This window comes from Mesoplodon densirostris, chromosome 11, assembly GCF_025265405.1.
Source record: "Mesoplodon densirostris isolate mMesDen1 chromosome 11, mMesDen1 primary haplotype, whole genome shotgun sequence".
NCBI classification, from domain to species: domain Eukaryota; kingdom Metazoa; phylum Chordata; class Mammalia; order Artiodactyla; family Ziphiidae; genus Mesoplodon; species Mesoplodon densirostris.
Genome location: NC_082671.1, coordinates 56,626,737 through 56,642,919, shown reverse-complemented (window position 1 = coordinate 56,642,919; position 16,183 = coordinate 56,626,737). Strand labels below are relative to the sequence as shown.

At 39.0% G+C, this 16,183-nt stretch overlaps 1 protein-coding gene across 3 annotated transcripts in view; it reads right to left on the bottom strand.

Annotated features, from left to right (window-relative positions):
• YAF2 (YY1 associated factor 2) overlaps positions 1-15,924 on the bottom strand; it is a 65,477-nt gene extending 49,553 nt beyond the window's left edge. For 2 of the 3 annotated variants that reach the window (XM_060112598.1, XM_060112599.1), the window contains exons 1-2: positions 15,733-15,924; positions 15,177-15,302 (exon numbers count right to left, since the gene is read on the bottom strand). In XM_060112598.1, the coding sequence (XP_059968581.1) occupies positions 15,177-15,302; positions 15,733-15,758 (152 nt within the window). In that variant the 5' untranslated portion in view covers positions 15,759-15,924. Of the gene's footprint in view, positions 1-13,319; positions 13,594-15,176; positions 15,303-15,732 lie in introns of those variants that run through there. The other variant, XM_060112600.1, reaches the window with a different exon arrangement.
• Between the last annotated feature and the right edge of the window lie 259 nt (positions 15,925-16,183).

Here is a 16,183-nt window from a genome sequence, read left to right as displayed (position 1 = left end):
CTTCCCTGGTGGCGCAGTGGTTGAGAGTCCGCCTGCCGATGCAGGGGACACGGGTTCGTGCCCCGGTCCGGGAAGATCCCACATGCCGCGGAGCGGCTGGGCCCGTGAGCCATAGCCGCTGAGCCTGAGTGTCCGGAGCCTGTGCTCTGCAACGGGAGAGACCACAACAGTAAGAGACCCGCGTACTGCAAAAAAAAAAAAAAAAAAAAGAATCTGAATCATGGATCACATCAAATCCAACATACTCCACAATGACTACCACTTTATAGACCAAATATACTGTACAGTTTTATGAAAAGTGCTGTGGTTTGCTTGGTTAGCTGACCTAATGCTATGATTCATTCCTTCTAAAAACAGAAGAGAAGGACTTCTTCAAACTATACATGCTCCCTCGCAATTAACTATGCAGTTTTCCAAGAAAGCGTTCCAAGTTGTTGTACTTACCACTTAAAAAATTCTTGATACCAACATGGACCCAATTTTTTAAATTAATTCTATTAATTTCTATAACCAGGAGTTACCTGTAAAAGTAGAGGCTTGGTGATGTTTAGATAAGGATGGTCTAGATCATTAGAGCACGCTTCCTTGAAACAAGTTAGTTAGTAACATAATTTTACTCATCTTCTGACCTACCATTATTAATCTCCTTTATTAGATATAATTTAGAACTGTTGTAACTACCATGGAAAGCTTAGTGCAAGCACTATGCAGGATTATAATCTTGTTACAATTTAAAATATAAATGCTAATGCAACACTTGTTAAAATAAACATTACACAGAATGCAAAGGAAAAATTAAGATTCTGATGAAAGTAAAAGCCATTTGCCATGGCCAACCACATCCCCTCCTTTTGAAAATATTCTCTTCCCTCTATTCCCATAACATTACACTCTCCTGGGCTTCTCACTCCCTACTTAATTTTTCTTTCTCCTCTATTTCTTTCTTCATCTTTGTAGGATGCTCTTCTTTCACCACGACAAAGAAGTGATGATGTTTCTCAAGTTTCTGTCCTAGGTTCTCTTTTCTCATGCTGTTCTATCTATTCTCTCCTTGATCTGTCTTGATCTGTCTCACTCCCATGGCTTCAATTTGGTCATGTATGCTGATGACTAACAAACATGTATTTATAGCCCTGATCTCCTTCCTAAGCTTAAGCCCCACATATCCAACTGCCTCATAGATCCCCCTTCTCAGATTTCTCTCAGATGCTTGAAATTCAACAAACCTAAAAGTGAACACTACCTTCCCCAAAACCTGTCCTTCCTCTTGTTTCCGGTCAGTGACAAGTACCACCATTTACCTAGCTGCATAATTAAGCCAGAATCCTGGGATTTATCCTCGATTCTTCCCTCTCTAAAACCCAAATTCCTATCCCTCACAACCATTTCCAACCATCCATCAAGTCCTATATATTTTCTACGAAACATATCTAGAATCCATTCACTTCTCTCTCCTACTGGCATTATCCTTGTTTGGGCCACTACTGTCTCTTGCCTAGACGACTGCAATGGCTTCCACCAAATGGTTTCTCTACCGCTAGTTAAGATTCAACACAATAATCACAGCTTAGAATAAAATGCTACTTGCTGTGGTTTCAACTATGCATTGTATCGATGACAAAAGAAAACATTTTTTAAACTGCTGAAGAAGTTGAGTATGAAGGTAATTTAGGTTGACACAAGTTCTTTTATGAAGTAAATGGGCACAATTAGACATACTCTACCCAACTCACAGGCCCATGAAATGAAATGAAATGATGTAAATGTTCCTTAAAAACAAGTGGAAAACAGTTTAAAGCAACAACAGAATCAGATAAATGATAAAGAGACTTTGCAGTTCAGTTAAGCATTGTCAGTACCTACGCAAGACACAATGACAGACACTGGGATTTTTTATTAATATCATTTACAATTATTACCATTATTATTAACTAAAAACTATGTTAAGTTCCTTACATCATTTATCACATTTAATCATCACCACAAAGCCCTATGGTTATATGACCATAAATGGCATGGTGGGGATTTAAACTAAAATATGATTCTGTACCAGTCGCACTACTCTCAAGATTACAGTTCAGGGAAGGAGAGAGAAACAAAATGAAATATTTTCAATACACTATGTAAACATAATCAACACATTTTGCACAGAATGCTTTAAGAGTAATTGAAAGGGCATTCATTCTGGCCTATGGATAAAGAAATGCTTCTTGAGAGAGATGATGTCTTGAGTAATCATAAAGAATAAGAAAGAAACTGTGGAGGATAAGAGAGTACAAAGCAGAGGAAATGATATAATAAACAACAAGACACTGTGGCCTAAAAAACACCATGACCATGCCGTCTGACCATCCAACCTTGAAAGCAGACTTACTCTTTAACTCTGACAAATAGTTAAAAAAAAAAATGCTGCTTTTAACTATTCAATTCTTAAGTCTAGATATACTGCTCACCACTATTACACTACCAAAGTACTTTCTAGATGTAAAAACTTTTACTGGTAAGGCCCAAATGTTTATGTGACAGTACACATCAGCTTAACACACACACACACACACACACACACACACGAAGGGAAGAGAAGAAACAGGGAGAGAGGGAGGGAGGAAAGGAGGGTAAGAGGGTGAAAATATCCCTGAAGCGATTTGTGGAAGTATTATTTTTTAGTAGAAAACACTTATTCTTATGTTCTGGTTTTGTCAGTCACCCACTAGAACCCACACATTTGACAACAGGGACTGTTATATACGGAAGTCTATTATTATATTACCACTCGTGTATTTGACTGTTTCAGCTAATATTTTTTGAGGACTTACTGTATGCCAGGCACTGTGCCAAGTACTTTACAAGAATTATCTCATTTAATCCTCACAACAATACTTGGTTATTATTATCATCTCCATTTTACAACTGAAAAAACTGAGGCTCAAAGTTAGTAACTTTCACAAGTTCACACAGCCAGCAAGTGGTGAGACTAATATATAAGCACAAATAGTTGAGCTCAAGAATCAAAACTCTTCACTACTATACTACATAATTGCAAGCAACTCATAAATATCGACATTCTTTTCTTTTTTTTTTTTGCTTTCCATTATCATGAGTACACATAAAAAGTAAAAACAAATACACAGTGGAAAAATAAAACTAGATATATTTTCCTGCACTAAAAACATGTAGAATGAAATCCTACATAAGTGGAAGATGGCAAGACTACAATCAAAATGTAAATTACCAAGGAATATTACAGAAAAGTGCTGTGTGAATCAGAGACATTAAGTTTACGAAAAGCTGGCAACAAGGGAATACTGAGCAAATTTGATAACCACATTCATATAGATGATGAAATAGCCTTAAGTTTTATCAAAAAGTACAATTTGGGGCTTCCCTGGTGGCGCAGTGGTTGAGAGTCCACCTGCTGATGCAGGGGACACGGGTTCGTGCCCTGGTCCGGGAAGATCCCACATGCCGCGGAGCGGCTGGGCCCGTGAGCCATGGCCGCTGAGCCTGCGTGTCCGGAGCCTGTTACGCAACGGGAGAGGCCACAGCAGTGAGAGGCCCGCGTACCGCAAAAAAAAAAAAAAAAGTACAATTTGATGACATTATGAATTTAAAATATTTTTCATCTGTAAGTTGTACTGCTCATTACTCATCTAATCAATGATTATAGAGCCCTGGGCCTTACCAGCCTTGGTCTTAAAAAAGAAAGCAAAATGTCTAAGAAGATGGGTGAGAAAAAAGGAAAGGAACAGGGAAGGAGGGAGAAAGAACAAAGGTTTTTCAAAGGGAAAAGCTTCTAATCTCCCCACCACTATACAAAACTCATTATTAGCTCTTCCCTTTGAAATGTGAGGCTAAGAAGTCCAGTCACAATTAATCCAGCCTGTGCTGAGCAGAATTTGAGTGGGAGAAGGCTAAATGGATGGAACAGGGCAATGATTCTCAAAAAAAAAAAAAAAGGTTTTAATAGCAAAACTCATTTAGGAAATAAAAATTAAGAGAAATCCTAACAAATAAAACATATAAGAGTATAGATGCTCTGGCTGAAGTGGAGTGTGGGAACACAAAGTCCTACTTATCTGCTCCCATTGGCAGCCACTGAGATAATTTCAGGAGATCTCGGGGCTCCAAAGAGCACAATTCAAAACCTCTGGGCCCTTTTGAGGGAAGGACAGCTCTCTCTATGCCAAGAAACCTGTTACTTGATTCTAACTGGCAAACCCACCTCCTCCTTACTCCCTTATTTCCTGCAACTTGCTCTCTCACAGGAGGCTTCCCAAAGCTGGCCCTGAAAGAACAGTACGGCTAAAGGAATGGACGGCTGTGCGTTCAATGCTGTGCTAACATCTCTCTGGCCTGAGAGATGTTATGATGGTGGGCATTCTTATTTTCCTCCTTATACTTTAGTAGCTTCAATGAACATGTAATACTTTTATCATCAGAAAAAGAGTTATTATCTTAAAGAAATAAATAATTCTATCCCCCATGCCCAGGTTACTTACATTCACACTTGAAACTACTACTTTATTCAGATTTACCTAAAACAGGAAAGATTGTCTAGTAAATAAAGGAATGAGAACATTTTAGAAAGTAGGCTAGGAGACTCTGGGCCCTGGGTAGACAAAAAGTAAATTAAAAAAAGGATGGAGAAAGATGAAAAAACGACCAAAACAACTTTGCCTACTTTGCAAATACACATAGAGCTCTGCTTCCTGAACAACTACTTCTCTGGCATTGAATATTATCTATTTGCTGCTGTTTCAGGTTGATCATTGCTAGTATATACTATAAAGGATGATATTGTGTAAAAGAACCCTGATCAGACTATAAAATACGTAAAGGTGAAGTGATTTAGCTCATGTCTAAAAACTGTCAGAGAACTGTACAAATTTGTTTATCATACACACACATTCACATACACACATACAGTCAAATCTGTAATTTGTTATACTATTAGAGATTCTTAGAATTTATATCACAAATAAAAGAGGGAAATAATATTTACTGGGATTTTTCTCCTAAGAAATACTATGATATCAAAGAAGTCAAGATATACAGCACAATAAACGTTATTGTAAAAGACATCACAATGAAGTTTGACATTTTAACTTCAAAAATATTTCTTAAAATAGAGAAAACAATTGACCGTCATTTTGTTTTTCATTCACTATAGTGCTAGCCCAGATTTTAACATAAGTTCTTATATCAGTTGTAAGTAGTAGGTTTAATGTTAGAAGATTTCAAGATGTACAGCACTAGATGCAGGTATAATGAAATTTACAAGAAGAAATCCTTAAGAAGTTACTTGCTACAAATTTGAATGCTACCACAGCAAGGTGATAAAAAGGACTTATAAATCCAAACATTTGAATCTAGCACTAACCAGCTATTGACCTTGAACAGCTCAATCTTTCCAGGTCTGTTTTCTTACTTGTCATGAGGCTACTAAGCTAGAGCCATGAGTTCCAACAAATAGAAAAGACCTCACCCAGCAGATTGCTATGCATTACCTGGCAGTTCTCTAAGACTGCAGCACAGCAAGAATCCTCCAGAGTTGAAAATCCCAGATGAAAGTGTTTGGAAACAATAGTGGCCTCAACAATTTCAAAAGTTTAAATACCAACATCTCTACCCCATACCCCTCAAGATCTTCCCCCTGAAAATTATCTTATCTCTACCATTAAGGTTTCAAGAAATAAAAAATAGCCTGTCTCAGAAAATGACTAAACACTTTGGAAGCTCTTAAAAGGTTCCTTCCAGCTCTAAAATTCTCAGTAATTCTGTAAATTTCCATAATAAACAACATTACAGAACAAAATGCCTACTGAATCTTTTAAAACAGATGATTATCAACCACAGGTCATATATAACAAAAGGCAGAGATTTTAGCAATCATGAAAGCCAATAAACAAAACAGTTAAGTGTTCAGTAAATATGTTAAATGAATGATTTAGTTTCAAAGTCACAATGACATAATAATATTTTACACACTTGTAAAACGACTAACATTACAAGTTATAAAAGATAATTATTTAAGGAAAATGTGTCTTTAAAAAAAAAAACACCTAAGGTTTCACTGAATGAAAACTTGATACCCCACAGAATGCTACTCTTTCTACCAAAGTATGTTGGCCAGATATCTAACCTTGAAGGAAAGAGGAATAAGCAAAGAAACCTAGAATAAGCATTCTTAAGAATTAATAAGAATTCTAGAATTTTGTTCACTTCTGATAATTTATATCAAATAATTCACACATGTATATAGGAGGGTTCTTTTCCAAATAATGACAGTATCAGAATTCCAACTTTTTCAAAGCTTATTTAAAAAAAGTAATAATAACTTTTCCTTTCTAATACCTATATTCCTCTTTCAACAAACCTTTACTGAACACCTATTATTTCCCAGGCACTTGGTTAAACATCTTCAAAAAAGATAATGAAAAACTCATATTCCTCTTAAGAAACTCATAACGAGAGTAAATGCATACATCTAACAGAACCATAGTATGCTACATGATAGAATAAAGGTAAGCATCACAAATTGACTTTGAGGAACTACTCATTCCAGGAAGAAAATACAGCCATCCTCCCCTCTCTGGTTAATCTGTCCCACTGAGAGAGAATACTCAGCTTCATGAGAAAGACAAAATCAATTCTGAGTTTATGACGAAATGCTGAAGTTAGATAGAGATCACAATCAGAGATATCAACAAAAAACACAAAGGAATGCAAGTTTGGGATGGGCTTAGGAGAATGTCACAGGGACTAGATATGTGAGCTGGATCTTGAAGAATAAGCAGTTAACGAGGAAGGCAAAATAACAAATTCTAGAAAGATATCAATGACTAATCTTTTTAGCTTGACTGAACAATTAGAAATAGTAAAGAAACACAAGATGAGGGAAAATCCCTTTTTTTTTGAATGTCTGCCTATTTCTATAGTTATATAGGTGTCTGCTAATTTGTACAATTGATTTATCTTTAAAAGTAACATGTTTATAGATAAAATAATACTGTCTCAATCATAAGGTAAAAATTACTTCATTTGAATTATAATTAAATTTAATTCATTCCATTAATTTTAAATTCAGTGTAGTTCAAACAAATGCAAAATCTGAATTCTAAACTATTTTTCAATTAAACAATCTCAAATACTACAAATCTATGTTTAGTATATTTTAGTTTTTGAGAGGCTCTTGACATCAACTATTTTAACTTTAAATATCATTTAATGGAGAACCCACAATTTAATCGAGTAATAAAATATATTTTATAATATGCTGTACTCTTTCATGACTTCAGTAGTTTAGGAAAAATACTTTTCATTTTCAGCTATACTATGTAAATTTCAGTAATCTAAATAACAAGACCTAAAGAAAAGGTTGTGAGGTAATAAATACACAATTTTCCAAAGTTATACCTTAAAAATGCTAAGGTATTCATGTACAATGTCATCCTTGAAATAATGCTACAACATGAAACTTACATAATGTTATATGTCAATACAAAAAATGACAAAGCTAAAAATGTTCTAAAACTGGGATAAAAGTTATATTTTCTCTTGTATACATACATGCTTTTGAGAATGTGTATAAGAATAAAATATGGTAAGACGTACTAAGTTCTTTATGTTTTTATTTAATCTTCAAAATAATCAAATAATGTGTTATAAAAATACTATTCCCATGTTTAAATACTCAGAATCACTCATCTCAGTTACTCATCTAACTGTAAAAATTATGCTTTGAATCAAATAACACAGTATCAAAATATGAAGCAAAATTGTGAAAATAAAAATAATGCTGAATCAATAAATACCTACAAATTATGGACAAAATAATCTGGTAATATTGTTACAAATATAATCTCAGAAGTTATTGGAGGGCTTCCCTGGTGGCGCAGTGGTTGAGAGTCCGCCTGCCGATGCAGGGGACAAGGGTTTGTGCCCCAGTCTGGGAAGATCCCACATGCTGCGAAGCGGCTGGGCCCGTGAGCCATGGCCGCTAAGCCTGCACATCCGGAGCCTGTGCTCCGCAACGGGAGAGGCCACAACAGTGAGAGGCCCATGTACCGCAAAAAAAAAAAAAAAAAAAAAAAAAAAGTTATTGGAAAAGCAATGCCAGGTGGCAAATAGTAACAGTCAAATTTAAAAGAATATTAATTGACAAAGTTTAAATGCCTACAATGTTCCAGGTACTTTACTAGCTTCTGGGGATACCAAAGTGAGTAAGACAGTCCCTGCCTGGGAGAGCAGGCAAAAATCTAGACAGTACTGCGTTCTCTAGAAATAATTATACACACATATACATAGATACACTGAATCAACATGATAGTGGGGGTGGTGCAGGCATGATTGTAATCGCAGAGGATTTCTTTTAAGAAGTACCATCTGACAGAAATACTTGAGTGCTGATGCAGCATAGGATTGGTTGGGATACACAGCAGGAACTGAAGTTAGCAAGGCAATCTAGGCATAGATTATTATGGCCTTGAACACCATGCTCAGGAGCTCAACTTTTATTCAGTAGTCACTAGAAAGGTCTCAATTTTTTTTTTTTAATACAGGGAGACCAACATAATCACAGAGATTTCAAAAAAATCCTGAAAATAATGTTAGCAGCATTCTGGAGAAGAGACCCATTTGTCCAAAAATTCATGAGAGAAATGATACGGGCTTCTAAATTACAGTGACATAAATTGTAAAAAGGAAAGATTTGAGAGCCAAGCCAAAAGACTGGACACGAGGGATGACAATGAGTTAGAATCAAAGTTGAGAAAAAGATAGTTTCTAGCTTAGGTTAAAGAAAGTTTATGCCCCATATAAAATAAGGAATAGGGAAAAGAAGTCAAGTTTGGGTAGGCAGAAATTGATTTCAGAGATGTACAAGGAAAGCTAGGAAAAAGGAGTGTAAGAGACGTCAAGGAAGGAGAATTTCAATTTTTAAAAAAGGCTGCCAACATCATGGGCTTCCCTGGTGGCACAGTGGTTGAGAGTCCGCCTGCTGATGCAGGGGACACGGGTTCGTGCCCTGGTCCGGGAAGATCCCACATGCCATGGAGCAGCTGGGCCCGTGAGCCATGGCCGCTGAGCCTGCGCGTTCGCAGCCTGTGCTCTGCAACGGGAGAGGCCACAACAGTGAAAGGCCTGTGTACCTCAAAAAAAAAAAAAAAAAAAAAAAAAGGCTGCCAACATCAAATACTACTGAGGTGACATGGAAAGAAGACTGAGATTAGGTCCCTGAGTTTAACAACTAGGTCACTAGGTTATATCAGAGCTCTCACTCAACAAAGGATAAAGGAAAGGGAAAGAATGCCTGCCGAAGTAAACCTGCTGTAAACAGAAACCAAAGCTAGTAAGACTCTATGCCAATAGTGCATAAACTTTTTGGTCTCAGGATCTCTTTATACTCTCAAAAGTTAAAAGAGTGGGGCTTCCCTGGTGGTGCAGTGGTTGAGAGTCCGTCCGCCTGCCGATGCAGGGGACATGGGTTCGTGCCCCGGTCAGGGAAGATCCCACATGCCGCGGAGCGGCTGGGCCCGTGAGCCATGGCCACTCAGCCTGCGCGTCAGGAGCCTGTGCTCCGCAACGGGAGAGGCCACAATGGTGAGAGGCCCGCGTACCGCAAAAAAAACCCAAAAAACCCCACAAAACAAAAGTTAAAAGAGCTTTTGTTTATTTAGGTCTTATCTAAATCAAGAAATAAATTACTATATCGAAAATAAAAACTGATAAAAAAATTTTAATATACATTATTTCATTTTTAAAAAATCATATTTTAATATAAATAATATACTTTTATGAAAATACCGTATATTTTCCAAAACAAAGATAACTTTGTGTAAAGAGTTGTAATTGTATATTTTTAGCTTAGTGGTACTCAACTACCCAGCTTAATAGAAGACATCTGGATTGTCATATCTCCTTCTGCATTCAATTTGTTGCAATGTGTTGTTTTGTTTTAAGAATATGAAGAAAATTTCGACTCCCACAAATATGTAGTTGAAAAAGGGAGGAGTATTTTTATAGGTTTTCAGATAATTGTGGATATTCTTCTTTGATACTAAATAAAAGCACAACAAAGAGCTGTTTCTCAAACGTTAGTTGCATATAAAATCTGGAAACACGTCAATGAAGTTCTCATAGTGTTCCCTTAAAATCCATTAGTTTATTTTATACTTTGAGTGGATTATCTATGCGTGGTTTTGTAACATCATACATTGGTTACTGGGAAATACTGGTTTACTGAGTTATGCAAATTTTCCAAATGTTGACAAACCACATGATAAAATATCAGAAATTATATTCATTGATATAACCATCTGATCTCATCTTTAAACTACCAGGAAGCTCTTAAGCTCACTGTAGTGGTTACAAGTTTTCAAAAATTCTAATTTTTACTTGAAAGCTCAATTTTTATCATTGGCAACAAATATTATCAATTGTTTTCCCTGAACTGACAAACTTACTGTGTTCATTTTTGAGAAAATTGCTAAATATCCGAGTATGAATAACCACAGTTTGCCAGGCATTCTCTCAAATAAAAATAATGTTCTATGAAAAAAGCTAGTTCTGCTCAAAACTCAAACAACTACAAACAACTACAACTGCTCTCCCGCAGGCTCAACCACGCTAGTTCAGTATGCAGCAGGAGTGCTTGACTTGTACTTCCCAGTTCATCAGACAGAATATTAAAAAAGACACAAGACTTGCTAAAATTAGTCATTTTTACTGCTTCATGAACAATATTCTTAAGTGAAACTAGCATTATTTTTACTGCATGTGCATGGTGGTGAAGATTACGATGAATACAGCAATGTGGTTCCACTGCTTTGATTTATGCTAAAGAGCCAGCAGTTTTACTCACCATTGCCTCTGCACCACCTCCTCAAGTGTCAACACAGTGAAAAAGGCAAATAACATCTTAGTATGATTATGAACTCCCTAAAAGGTCCTCAGGGACCCTCAGGGTTCATCAGATCACACTTTGAAAACCACTACTATCCAAACACTAATCACTTTCAAAATTTCTCTTAAACAATGAACCTGTGTGACTACTCTAACCCAAGATGTAGAAAGAAAAACAAACCAACCAACCTCCTAGAATAAGGAGTCTCTGAACAACACCTGTGTGGTAGCTGGAAAGGCTCCTCAGGTAAGGGAGGCTCAGAACTCTGCATTCTGAAAAACAGACTGACTGAGATGGTCCGCAATTCTTTTCTCACATTCCCACACCAAGGGTCTAGGAGAATCTGTTCCAAGCCTCAAATTAGAAGACAGAAAGCAAGTATGACAAGACAACAATGATACTGGAAAAGAGTTTTATCAGATGATAACTCGTTTAAGTTTCTTCAAAATGTGAATTTTATATTGTTTACTTCCATTTTATAGAAGCTAAAATAACTCATTCTTTTTAACAACAGTCAGATCCTAACCATAATACTTGTTCAATTATAAACACTATTTTTTTTAAACAAGAAAATTTCACCTCTTCAGCTCACACATAAAGATTTGCTAATACTACCTCATGTACAGAATTGGTTACAATTCAAAGTGTTTCTGAATTCACAGCAAATCATAAAATTTTACAGAAGAAACAAACATCTATTTTGCCCACCACTGTATGTCTAGTACCTAGCTCAGCCCTCGTACAAAATAAAACGTTCAATAAAAACTGCTGAATGTTGAAGGGGTTGAAATGGGGTAAGAACTCACTGCCAGACTCCTAGTATAACACCTAGTACTCTTGTTAATATGTGAAATCTTTCTCATCATTCTCTAACATCTCTGAGAAACCTAAAGGGACTACTACAATTTATCCTGAGAAAATATAACATTACCTGTTACGCTTGAAATTACATTTGAAAGCCTGCTCTGGACTAGGTGTTTTATAGGTTCTCATTTAGATCACAGTTCAAAACCAGAACAAATAGCTCTAACACTTTCATTTTTAAATATCTGCGATCTGAATTAAGCATTAATTTCTATTCCTATATGAAGTAGCAATAAGATACTAGTCTAACTCAATACACTGATTGCACTACCCTCACACACACTATACTAAATATTTCTTTTTCTCTGATGATTCAGAATGGTTCTTGATTTCTTAAAGTTTCTTAGGTTTATATTTGAGACACTTATTGCGTTAAAAGAATTTCAAATATAAAGATGAAGGAAATTGTGTAGTACCTTTGAAAATAATTGTCACCGTAACTTTTTCATTTTTAATTTTTCCTGTCAGTTTGACATTTATCATTGATTCTTTCACAAAAGCACAATGTAGAAAACTTTCAGTTTTGAACTATCTAGTTATTTAGATTCTAGATTTTTAAAAAGATTAGTCAAATTTAAACTAATTAAGGCCAGCAAGTACAAAATTAAAATTCAATCAGAGAAATGGCATACACTTAAAGAATATAATTTATCAATTTAGGAATTGAAGCTACTTCAAATCACATTTCATTTTGAAATACTGCTATGAATATAACCTCATTTCATTCCATACAGTTATTCTGCAGAAGAACATGACCTACCAGGGATATTGCCAAAGGAAAAGGTCATCTGTTGCAATATAAAGGATTTGAATTAGATATCCTTTAAACAAAAAAGACTGTCAGAAAGACTTTAAAGGGAGGTCATGGACTCCATCTTCTCTGGAGGTTTAAAAAGAAAAGATTTTTCAAATTTCTGGGATTGGCTTAGACTTGGCCTCACATTTGGTGACTAAGACAAAATCAGTTCAAAGGTGAGTCTGACCCAAGGGATTCGAGTCCTGTTTGTCAGTCACACAAACAAGTAACTAGCAAACTGCATCCCTCTGCTCTGCAGCTATCCAGTCCCTGCTTTAGTAATTGCCAACCTTATTCTTGAAATTACCCTAACTGCTAATTAACATGTCAGTCGTAGAGAATTATTTCTTCCAACTACTGAAACTTTTGCTTCTCCAGTGTTATGTAGCCCTTTAATCCTGTTTTTCTAACATTACCAGAGAGACAAATATTCTGTGGTGCAATCAATATCTGCCCTGTTAACAGTGCCCTGGTCCATTGTTCTACCCAAACATGGATTTCACTCTGAATTTCAGAAACAGCGGGAGAAAAATAACAGGTAACAGAGAAATTAGAGCTCTTAGGTTTAACTTAGGGCCAAAATCAAAAGAGAAGAGACAAATTCAGAGAGAGGAAGGAAGAAGCTGAGAGGGTCGTAGTGTAGAACACTTACTTTTAGGAACAGAGTGTCCCTTAGACTTCTGGTGAGTTGCCCAGAGCCTCTTCAGTTTCAATCCAAATGACAATGCTTCTCTGAGTCCTTCTCAAGTAATGTTTCCACCACTAAAAATTGGATCTATAAGAGCTCAGATGTACTGGTAAGAAATGTCAGGGGCCCCCATGGGGGCCTCAAGCCTCTTTTAAACTAGGCCCACTTCTCTGTCCTGGGCCAACTCCCCTGTGCACTATATTCCTTCTTCTTCCAGGTGCCAGGTATTCGGCCTGTTTCTTCTCTTCTGAGCTGCCACCACCTACTCTATTTCTCAGGGTTCCTCTAACCCCAAGACTGGCTGTGGAGTAGGACACCAGCTTCCCCCCTTCCTTGCTGTCCCTGCAAATAAACATATAGGCTCTTCTAGTTTCAGTATTTTTCTAGTGGCTACAAGAAAATAGAGAGGGAACAACAAAAAGCAACAATATCGCACCAGAGATTAAGATTATAAAAACTGTCTCCACATTAAAGTTCCTGCCTTTTCTGAAAATTGCTTACTGAGCGTTTAAAAAAGTACAAAGTACTAACATAGATATACAAATATAATCTAAGCCAAATCCAACCTTATACAGACTTAGAGATACAGAGATACTCTGCTTTTCAAAATACTTAAATCACGGGTCCAAAAATAGTTACCATTCATTTTAGCAAATGGTACTTTTTTCTTTTTAGCATGTTCTGTTATATTCCCTTGAATTTAGCAGCTGTTTGAAAATTTGCTTTTTAAAGGACATCATGAAAATATTTAATATATTTTATCCAATGTAATGAGAATTAATATACGAAAAGCATATTGTGGTTTACAAAAAGACAGGTATGTCAAAAGCAGCTAGCTTCACTCAGCAGATCTTAAAATTTCAAGTTTTTGACAACCATTTATGTGTTCACATTTAAAAATTTAATGAAATGCTGTAAATAGTGTTTAAAAATCTGGATATCTCATTTTAGGAATCTAACTCCTACTAAATATATTCCTCTGTTACTATTGTATAGCCCTTTTTAAAAACAACAGTATAACGCATTAGTATTCTCGTGATAATCCAGTTTCTAACAGACTTTAATCAAGAGTATATGTCATCTAAATATTAGGCCATAAATCACAGTAATTAAGTGCTGGCAGATCAAGAATGCCACAGACTTTGAATTTCCTGAATGATTTTCTTTATCCACTTAATACACTTAAGTGGTTTTTTAAAAGACTCTTATCATACTGTAAGCTTACAATAAAATAAAGACCAAAAATAAGCAGAGATCATTTTACCCCATTTGTATAGTCTAACAGATTGCCATTTAATCAAACTAAAGATATTCAGACACGTTCAGGAAAAATGTGTCCCTGTGACTGGGCTCACCTCCAACTATTTATTTATACAATATTAGAGAATTTGGGATTAAAAACACTACACAAACCCCTGATCTGACCCTTCCAGACGTCTATGTAAAAAAAAAAAAGGAAGCTTAATCTGTTGTGGATTCTATAATCAGATACTTTTTTGAAGAACGACATTAAATTACATCTTTTGCTCCTAAAGAGGATTTCACGGTTTTTCTTTGATTCCTGCACACTAACACAACAATGCAGCCAACGTTATTACATCCGGACTGTGTGGTGGGGAAGGGGTGGGGGGCGGGGGGGCATTACACCCAGCGACACGAATTAAATCGCAGTAGCTAATGCCTCCCTTAAACAATTTATTCTCTCTTGGCAGCAAAAAACGTTCCAGACTCTTCAATTACCCCTCACCGCAAAGCATCGCTTGGGTCGCGATCAATCTGACCCAGTTCCTATCGCGGCCACCACCTCAGGCTCGCCTCCGCCCGCCGGGTATGCCAGTGTCACGGGAGGGGGCGGCGGCCGCTCGGGCGTCCTCGGCGCCGCGAGCCGGTGGGCGGGCGCCGCGCGGGGCAAGCCCGGGACTCACCGGGTGGAGGTGCCCTTCCGCACATCGCACATCATGCACTTGAAGGCCTCGGCGCTGTTCCGGAAGGTGCAGACGCTACAGTCCCAGTAACCTTCATCCGAGGACGGCTTCGGCTGCCGCTTCGGCCTGCAGGACACAACCCGGACACGACGCGGCGCGGGGTCACCAGCGGGCCGCGCCCGGGCCCCGCGGCCGCCCCCGCCTCGCCCCCCGCCCAAGTCCCGCGACCCCAGCCCTGCAGGCCCCCAGCGCGAAGGGGGAGGGGAGTCAGGAAGGCGGGGGCGTGAGCGCGGCCGCAGTAGCAGCAGCTGCCGCTGCCGCCGCCGTCGCCGCCACCGCCGCTCGGACACCCCGAGCTGCCGCTCCGGCCGCCGCCATCGCGACTCCATTGTGGGGCGGCCGGCGCCGGCCCCTCACGCGGCAGCGCTCGCGCAGAGGCGGCACCGCCCCCGTTTTCGCCCTGCTGCTCGGGCGGCGAGCGAGGCGGCCGCCCGAAGCCCGGCGCAAGGGCCCCGCCGCCTGCACAGTCCGGGCCCGGGGGCCCGGGCGCTGTTACCTGGTGGGGCTCTTCTTGTCTCCCATGGCTTGGCTACAAACGCACGCCGAGAGTCGCCGCCGCGGCCGCTCTATTTGTCAATAAGGAGGATAATAAGACGGGCGGAAGCGGGCGGGGGAGGAGGGAGGGGGCGGGGAAGGCCGCACCGCCGAGCTCCGGAGCCGCCGCCGGATCCCACGCAGCCTCCAGCTGTCGGGGAAACTCCTGCCTGGGCCACGTGACCCGCGCCCGCCAACCAGCGGCCGCGCCGGAGACTTCAAACGAGGCCAGCGCGGCCCAGCACTCGCGGCGAGTTCGCGGGCGGCCGCGTGGGGGTGGCCGCCGCAGCCTCAGGCGCGGTCACCGCCTCTCCGCCCGGTGCCGCCAGCTTCCTGTCGGCATCCTGGGAGCCCCTCCAGCGAGAGATGCTCTGTCATCCTGCGCGAAGCCTGGTCCAAGGCGGGGGCCGGCG